Here is a 9,112-nt window from a genome sequence, read left to right as displayed (position 1 = left end):
ATATATACATATATATGTATATATATATATATATATATATATATATATATGTTTGGCAATGAGAAACCCCTTTGAGCGATCATTAAATTCGGATTGAAATGATGAAACATATAAATGCCTGTTGAACATAGAAATGAATGGGTCTTCGTTGTGTTTCGAGGAAGAAACAGATTTTCTAACATAACCTCTGACTCTTATAAAGACAATTAAAACTTAAACTTGATTGATTAATAACTAAAGTAGCTACTAATTTAAGAAAGTAACAAGGAAAAAAAGCAAACAAATATAATCTAATTCTAAAAAAAAAAAAAAAAAAAAATTAAGTGAAATTATAATATGGGTGGAGAAAAAATTAAATTTGTTTTTTTTTGTATAAAGTGAATACATTAAATTATTTTAAAAAATAATAAATTTAATTTAATACAAATAATAAATTTCTTCATATTTAATTATTCATAGTATTAAAAAAATATATGTTTTTAGCTTTCTTCATTTTTAAAGGTATAAAACAAAATTAGAAAAGAAAAAAAAATTTCATCAGAGAAAAAAATCTATAAACACAACTATGTATATAAGAGAAGAAAATAATAAGCAACTACGGAGAATAAACAAGAAAATCAATAAATTTATGTGTACGACAAACTATACAATAAATTTGCAAATATACAACATTTTTCAAATGAAATCATTTGATGGAAAGAAAACAACATCTAAACTATCTCTAAAAAAATATCTACAAACGTTTACACTCACCATAATAGTCAGTGGCATGAGCTAAAAAAAAAGGAAAAAAAAAAAAAAAAGACAAAACAAAAAAAAAGTTATTAACATTATTTTCATTTTTATAAGAAGCAAATTACTCTAATATATATCTCTAATGTATATCGAATATGCTTTAACATATATTTTCGTGTATATTATGGTTTGATAAAAATTCAAAAATAATGCAAAATTGCTTCTTTTGTTTTTTTTTTTTTTCGTTTATATACATTTATATTTATATTTTATAAGGATAACTACAGGAACGTGCCTATACTCCTCTTCATCACGTCGAAGACCCCTATAAACTATGCCGCCATATATTAGCTATAACAAGATATTTGATTGGCGCGTAAGTAAAAAATCAGTTCTGCCGCATTTTATGGCATCTAGCAAATATTGGCAGTTTTTTTTCTATTTATAATAGCCAGAAATAAATATAATAAATTCTCAATATATTGAGAATGTATATATATATTTATTATTCTTCTATTCATATCGTATACGCTTGGAGGTGTGATAGATAGCAAAGATGTTCATAAAATTGAAAAGGCTGTAATTTAAACGAATATAGAAAAAGTAGGTATCTATGTGTGTAACTAGAGAAATTGAAATGATAAACATAATCTCTAGGTGCGAAGAGCCTCATGTACTTGAAGAGAACGATAAATTCTCGAAATCATGTCTCTTCTTGAACACTTAAGTATCCTCTCAAGCGCTTTTTTTTTTTATTCTCGACAAAAGATATTCGTATTAAAAATATGGCCAACAGAAAAGCATATACATTTACCGGATTCTTTAGGTTCACGATAATGTTAAGTAAAGCACGTTAAGTCTTATCTGTTTTAAGCCGGTCTAAGAAAATGCATTCATCATTGGTAAAGAGATAATTGTAGTCTGAATTGTTAACGAAAGGATTAATTGATCGCAGAAATTCCTCGGAATGATTCGTTTAATTGAACTCGATAGCGATTCTAATCGCTGAATATGGCGAAACGATCCGAACAGAAAAACAGAACCGAATATTTCTTATTAGGTGTTTTTCGTTATTGATCATACGGTTAAGTTTGAAAATCATAAGAGCAGATGGAAAATGAGGTAACGTTGCTTAAAACAAAAAAAAATTCTTCGGATCGGCGTAAATTGCAATTGAACTATTAACAAGTTTTTAGACGTTTTTCTCGCCGTGACTTTTTCAATATATCAATCATATAGAATAAATTAAAATTAATGCATCATGCACTCATGATAAATATCGAAAGATAACGATATTACACATACATAGTCTGTATCAGATATAATTGTTCCAAATGTCGGTGATGTAATTCTTTTTTATTTCTTTAGCGTTCCAGACGAACCCAGTTTATTATTTCATAACGAATTGAATGGTAGAATAAATATCGACTATCGTTCTCACATAACATCACAAATCATTGAAAATCTTTGGCACAAAAAGACATTTGAGCTTGGCTTGGAGATCCTGCCAAGAAATTTTTCTTTTTATCTACCAAACTAAAAAGTCGATTAGGAAATTTAGTAAATCTAGTAAATCTTAAATTATCTCGAAAATATGCGAAAAATCCTTCTTTTTTTTTTTTTTTTTTTTTTTAAGATCGCATCAATTTTTACGTTTTGCAACTAATTACATTGATCAAGTAAATATATATGCGCAATACAGTCTCACATGATTATTTTCGGAAGTAACAAAGGAAAGAATTTGAAATTTCATGTATTTGCAATCAGTTCGACACTTGTAGAACTTGTATGATCATGAAGAATTCAAAATCATATAACCGAACTTGGCTAACTTCATTCAGAATCTTAGGGAAATTATGGGATTTCTGATGCGTATTTCTGGTTATTGCATAATTCTACAAAATATATATGGTCTTACTCTCCGGTCTTAAGTTTAAATACAATTTTGCATTACTTTTTTTCAATAGCAAATAGCGTTCAAACTAGAGTTTCTTTTTTTAATAGAGTAACACGTATAGCAGAAAGAAAAATTAAAAGTACAATGAAAGAGATATTTTTTATTATTTTTTTTTTAGAACATAAACTAAACTTATAACTTTAATAGATTATAGGTAAGAAAAAAAAAAAAAAAAAAAATGTAGACAAAAGTGCTTAAGCATTACACATATATATACATACATATATATATATATATATATATAATAACGAAACATTCAACATTAAAGAATACCAATACCTTTACGTGGTCTCCACCAATCCTCCATATATCCTGACAAAGGTGAGGAGTGGCAAGAAAGAACTGTATTTGTTATTTTATTTCACTACGATTTTCATATTAAATTAAACTATATTTTCACTTTTCATTACTTGAACTAATAAATTCAAAATTTCTGACATACAAAATAAAAATATTAGAAATTTTGTTAAGCCGAGTTTCATAAAAATTGCTTTGCAAGGAAGAATGTGAACGGCAAACAAAGTTACGGAAGATTTCTTTTGATTCTCGTAAATATAAGATAAAACTTTAAATAGCATGCAAAAAAAAAAAAAAAAAAAAACAAATAAATAAAATACAAATATATTTCGATCGGACAGTCAAATTTTTAACATTTAAGATTAACAATTTATATAGTGAATCGCAAGAAAAGAAAACAGGTGCCTTCTTCATCATAAGTATTCTTCGAAAAAGTTCATAAATAATTATTAATCAGTTAGCTGCCATTGACGAATATACAGAAATGGTATTATTTTATAACCACGTAAAAAATGGCAACCATTCTCTAATTAAATTGCAATTTTAATGAAAAAATGAAATATAATTCGTTAATCGCAACATGTTTGGAATATGTGGAGGCCAAGACAAAGTGAAAGGAACAAATTAAAACACATAAAAAATTATTACGAAAAATACGTATATATCGTAAGTATTGGTTCTTTTTCTGTAAATCAATTATTTTCAGTCTTTACTAATATAACTACCTGGCATGTCATGGTGATAAAAATTATAATCCTGCTTAACTCTCATTATACATACATCTCATGAAGCGATAAAACTTCACCTTTAAAATATTTTCTTAGCTTATTGTATAAAAAAAAAAAAAAAAACAATGGAAAAGGAGCATAACCTGTGTTTGGCGAGTATACTCGTCCTCACTTAATTTTTGCGACACAATTTAAGTCCACATATTTTGAGAGGGGCGACGACAGCTAACTGATTAAACAGTGCAATGGACGCGAAAATAGAAAAAAAAGGGGAAAAATTTAATTTCGTGTTAAATTGAAAACGAATCTTTTAATTTTATGGCTTATGTTTTTTTATTTATTTATTTTCTTGTTTATTTTTTATTATATATTAATGTAATAAGGCTCATTAATAGCACTGGACCATCTAATAAGTGTAAAACGTTATGCAAGCGGTAGCACTTTTTTCTCTCAAGTATATCGCTATTTTTAGCTATTTCTATGTACATAAAAATACGCTTTTCGCGAATCCCCACCGACATATAGTGATAACATAAGTATTCAAATCATAATTGAAAATTTTTGTTTCTTTTCTTATCATAACGATAGAATTTAAGAAAAGTTTTTTTCATTGTTCCAGACATGGATTTTGGGAATAAAATAAGGGACATCGGGTTCTCAGAGTAACCAAAAATCGTGCTAGAGTGCACTAAGCTTAAAATAAATTTAATGAACTTTTTCTAGAATAGTGTCACAAGAAGTTGAATCATTTTTACTGGCATTCACTTTATATAATTTTTTTTTTTCTTTTTTTAATAAGCACAGCATTCTCTTAAAAAGAAGACTTTGGATAATTTTAAAATGATTTTTAAAGTATTTAAGAAAGACGAAACAAAAATAGAAATTCAAAAAGGCATACATACCATCTCGTTCATGCCCCCCTGTACTGTTAGTTTGTGTTTGCTTCGAATACGTGAGAATCTCTTTTGGTGGAATGTTTGTAGACTGCACATTGTAGACACTTAGATTTAAACTCTTTTTACCAATGCTATAGATGTCAAAGTTCAAAGTTAATATAACATAATTACCATCAATTTGAGATTCAAACCTGGGTCCATTCATATTCGTTTGTAAACTTGCATCTGGGGTTTGCGTATTGGAATTATCTGATGTTAATGAATTAACCGAAGATAAAGATGATAGCACCTCTGATACTGGGGCGACACCCAACGATGATAGCATCTCATCAAGATCTCTGTAAAGTGTTTATACACATATATAAATATATATATATACATTATATATTTTCGAAGTATTTCTTATACTTTCGTTGATCCTTATCGATGCCTAAAGAACCACCTAATCGTCCGGCAGCATCTTCCATATCTTTCAACTCTTTTTCCCGGCGGCGTCTCTCCTTCTCTTCACGTAAAGCCACCAATTTGGCTTTTTTCCTTTCGAGTTCAGCTTTGCGATCCATTATTTATTTATATGTTGTGTTTAACTTACTATATATTTGTGACTTCTCTACTAAGTGCGACTTCTATGGGAGACTTTACAGAAACGTTTGCGATCGCCTTCAATATATGTACCTCATTTACTGTAAATAGTAGAAAAGTAATAAATGCATAATTTTGTCGATTTATTTTAAAATCATAAATGTAACAAAGAATATAATATAAAGACTATCCAATCCACTATTTAAATGTTCCAATATGGATTTGATGATGTCACCATCCGTATCATACCCATTGGAAATTCTTAGTTTTGTCAAATTTTATTTTTCAATTACATTAGGAACACAATCATATGTCAAATAGTCTGCGAGATTTGAATTTTCTTCTTTTTTGCTACTTGTTATGGCGAATAGAAAATAAAGAAAAGAAATTTTCACTTAAAAATCAATAATATGCGACGAGCAGCAAATTTACATTTGACTTGCTGTCTACAAGTCTATGCACGCACGCACGCACGCACACACTCTTAATATGACTTTGGGCCTTGTCTCTCTTAGCAAATGCTTGGTTACACTTGGAATTATTTTAAAATGTTTTTTTTTTTTTTTAAATTTTTCTGCCTTTTCAATAATTCCTATCTAAGCATACAATAATCGCACCTTTCGGAGAGAAATAATTTTAATAATAAACAAAAAATAGGGGAAAAAAAATTTAAATTAATATTTCTAGATCACAACAAAAAATTTTTTTCTTACTCATGAATTTCAACACTTTTTATATTGTCTCCGTGTATGTGTTTTCTCTGTTAATTGTTACCGCATCTCGGTATCGCGGGGAACTGCTTTGTTTGTCTGGGAATAACACAACATGATAGACAATCACTATTTGTGATGTTAAGTTGGCAATCTTCTTTTTTTCTTTACATTTCCGTTTTAGATTATAAAGCTAAAATTCAAAAAATAAAAAAGAAGAAAAAAATAAAGAAAAAACAAGCAAGATAGCATGATACTCATAGTTTACCAAAAGGCAAAGAACTTTTGAAAACGGAATCTAAAACACATTTTTGATGCTTGTTTTTCATGTTAAAATAGCCACCTAGCCACCTTTTGATCGTTTTTATCGACTTGGTCAATTGGTAAACTTAATGGAATTCAAATATTTAATTTAGTTTTAGAAAGGCTTTTATACTCCATAGCACTTCTTGTACAAGGGTATATGTTATATGCAACTCTTAGAAGTATTTGAGATACATGTAAATGTTATTGCATCGACATGAGCCTTTCCGTACTACTATTCAACCTACAAATTGCAAATTTTTGAGATATTTTGGTCAAGTTTGATACACCGATCGGTTTTGATTCAGTGAAAATGGTTCGGATCGGGCCACTTTTTCCAACAACTAGCTGTAGGGTGGTGTAGGGAATTTAATTGTATGCCGACAGAAGGGGAGAATACGGCAATGGTGATCGTAGCCTAGTGAAGGAGGTGACTAATCGATAAGTTTTATGCTTTGCTCAACTCATTATAGCTATGGTCATAGTAAACTCTACCGCATTGACATTTGGACTCGTCCTTCTTACTTATTCGACTAGTCATGCGAATTGTATTTGTAATATAAAAGTTATCAGATTTAATATCTTGGTATATTTCAATTCTATATTAGCAATGTGTGTGTCAGACTCAATAAATGCATGAGGAGGTTATTGATCTTTCACGCGATGGGTTAGTTGGCATACGCCGATCGATTGTCGCTAAAGTACAACAAACCAAAATACTTATAATACTTTTCCTAAAAAAAGCTAGCGCCAGTATTGAGATTGTCAGTTCAAAAAATCAAGGGGGAAACATCTTGGAGAGGGGACACAATCCCCTCAGCATTACATTACATCGAAATTTATTGTGGCTATGTTAAACTAAGATAGCTTCTAGCAAAATATAAAGTGTGCTGAGAAAACAGTACTTCAGCGGAATTCTGCTGAGCATAAGGAAGATTACTGAGTAGGACTTATGATATTGTATTTCCTGAAAGAGTGTGAGTAGAAAAATAAGATATCAAAATCTGCTTCAAAAAGTATTATAGTATACATAACTTTCACGAGAGGTTGTTATAAATTCCAAGTCCTAAGCTATTGTTGATATAAAGAAATAATTATAAATAAGTTTCTTACTAATTTGTTATTGCCATTAAAGTACATTATAGTCCTTTAGTTCTCTAAGAAGCGTTGTGTTTTTCTTTATTAAGTCTTGATATTAATTTCTCACCAGCAAAGCTTGCTGTCTTTTGCGGGCGGTTGGCCTTGCATCGCCTGTGACACGTCATATAAAGTATGAATAAGCTGAACATAAGAGCCTCACGCTCCATAGGTCTTAGTCCATCAAACTATGCAATCCAAAGAAAAACAAATTCATTATTTTTTGAACTCTTCGGTTAAATTTAAAGATAATAATTGTGAATGGATCGACGACCAAACATAATAATATTAAAATTTTGCTCCTTATTTGATAGCAGATATGGTTGGCATGGATATATAATTTTTGTTACTTTATCCGTAAAGTTTTCGGTATTTGTCAGAATATAAAACGAAAAAAAAAAAAAAAAAAAACAAATAAAGAGCAAATAATTATAAAACATTGTATTTATTTAGATAAATCTTTTTTTTTAAACGAAAAAATTAGCGGATATGTCACAAAAGGAGCAAGCTCAAAAAGATGCCTCGCAAAAAGACGCAGGCGATGATGCTGCAGATGATGATATTATAAAGAATCCCAAGGCAAGGTACATGTGTCTTTGCCATAAATGTGTCGTTGAGTCTATTATTCTATCATTTAATATTAGGTTCCAAAAAACATATCAGAAAGTTATAAAATGGAAAGCTCCTGAGAATGAAGATGATCCATTACCGTATTTCGATACCGCGAAAGCGTGGGAAGGACTTCTCGCCTTGCCCAGTTGCCAAGAATTGCAGATTAAGTAAGTGGATAGCATTGACACATATTTTGATTGCCTAAAAAAACAAAAAAAATTGTAGACCTCCTTTTCAAAAGAAAGTAAATTTAGTGGTTGGCCTAAATGTCACGCAAGAATTTCCATGGAAGCAAATACCTTATCGCGTTCTACGCAATAATCTCTTCGATGAATTACCACATGGTCAATTCTATCATACTATGTTTCAAGGTTTCAAGCTTGAAAATCATGTCCTGGTAGGATATGCGCCAATCTTGACACAGAATATGGAAGTTCCTCCTGAAGGCGATCCCTTCATAATGTACGTAAATCCTGAGGATGCAAAAGTTGCATTAAGTATCATCCGAAATATGGAAACGTACGAGCGACTATATTATAACAATAAACTTTTAAAAAAGCCCGGGCGTTGGTTATCGTATGGCAGCGAAAATGAGGTTGCAACCGAAAAACTTTTTCATGAGCCGGTCGATGTTGAAATTCAAAGTGTGTATCCCATGACTATACCGGCACAAAAGAAATTCTCGTTCCGGTTTACTAAAGACGTACGCGACGGTTACGTACAACTGGTACCAGCTGAAGGTGTACGCTTCGATAACGTAGTTCGTAGACGCATCACAGTTGGTATACAATCCTCTATGCCACAATCTACTGTTGAACAACAAACAGACCCCACATTTCCGACTAATGCTTGGGCTCAGTATTTATATGAAGTCAAAGCAGGTTAGCGAATTACGTCATAGTAAAAACTTAAAATTTTCCTAATCATGCATTTATTTTAATATGTAGAGGATGGCTTAGATGAAGAATCTCCAGATGAAGAAGCCGAAAGGAAACCGATAGGCAAAGGTGCAGCAGCAACGCCTAAGGCACCGAAACCTCCTCCAGAAATGTCAGACCAAATTAAATTCCTTTTGGAGCAATTGGAGTTTAATCAAGTTGATATGTATCGGTGAGTTTACCGCAATAGGCTTTTTTTTTTAGATATTTTTCAAAT

At 30.4% G+C, this 9,112-nt stretch overlaps 2 protein-coding genes across 21 annotated transcripts in view; one reads left to right on the top strand and one right to left on the bottom strand.

Moving 5' to 3' along the window:
• Window positions 1–5,984, bottom strand: part of LOC119637269 (cytoplasmic dynein 1 intermediate chain) — a 17,198-nt gene extending 11,214 nt beyond the window's left edge. For 3 of the 20 annotated variants that reach the window (XM_038033211.1, XM_038033608.1, XM_038033697.1), the window contains exons 1-6: window positions 5,445–5,696; window positions 5,022–5,296; window positions 4,805–4,951; window positions 4,620–4,744; window positions 2,972–3,034; window positions 754–774 (exon numbers count right to left, since the gene is read on the bottom strand). In XM_038033211.1, coding sequence (XP_037889139.1) covers window positions 754–774; window positions 2,972–3,034; window positions 4,620–4,744; window positions 4,805–4,951; window positions 5,022–5,176 — 511 coding nt within the window. In that variant the 5' untranslated portion in view covers window positions 5,177–5,296; window positions 5,445–5,696. Of the gene's footprint in view, window positions 1–753; window positions 775–2,971; window positions 3,035–4,619; window positions 4,745–4,804; window positions 4,952–5,021; window positions 5,297–5,444; window positions 5,697–5,812; window positions 5,855–5,908 lie in introns of those variants that run through there. The other 17 variants (XM_038034186.1, XM_038034359.1, XM_038034522.1 and 14 more) reach the window with 13 other exon arrangements.
• LOC119644828 (dynein intermediate chain 3, axonemal) overlaps window positions 1–9,112 on the top strand; it is a 12,901-nt gene that overhangs the window by 351 nt on the left and 3,438 nt on the right. Inside the window, exons 2-5 of the mRNA XM_038044586.1 lie at window positions 7,830–7,929; window positions 7,990–8,124; window positions 8,183–8,838; window positions 8,905–9,067. Coding sequence (XP_037900514.1) covers window positions 7,835–7,929; window positions 7,990–8,124; window positions 8,183–8,838; window positions 8,905–9,067 — 1,049 coding nt within the window. The 5' untranslated portion in view covers window positions 7,830–7,834. The remainder of the gene's footprint in view (window positions 1–7,829; window positions 7,930–7,989; window positions 8,125–8,182; window positions 8,839–8,904; window positions 9,068–9,112) is intronic.

The sequence above is a fragment of the Glossina fuscipes genome, unplaced genomic scaffold (assembly GCF_014805625.2).
Source record: "Glossina fuscipes isolate IAEA_lab_2018 unplaced genomic scaffold, Yale_Gfus_2 0, whole genome shotgun sequence".
Classification (NCBI taxonomy): Eukaryota; Metazoa; Arthropoda; class Insecta; order Diptera; family Glossinidae; genus Glossina; species Glossina fuscipes.
This window is presented reverse-complemented; position numbering and strand designations above follow the sequence as displayed.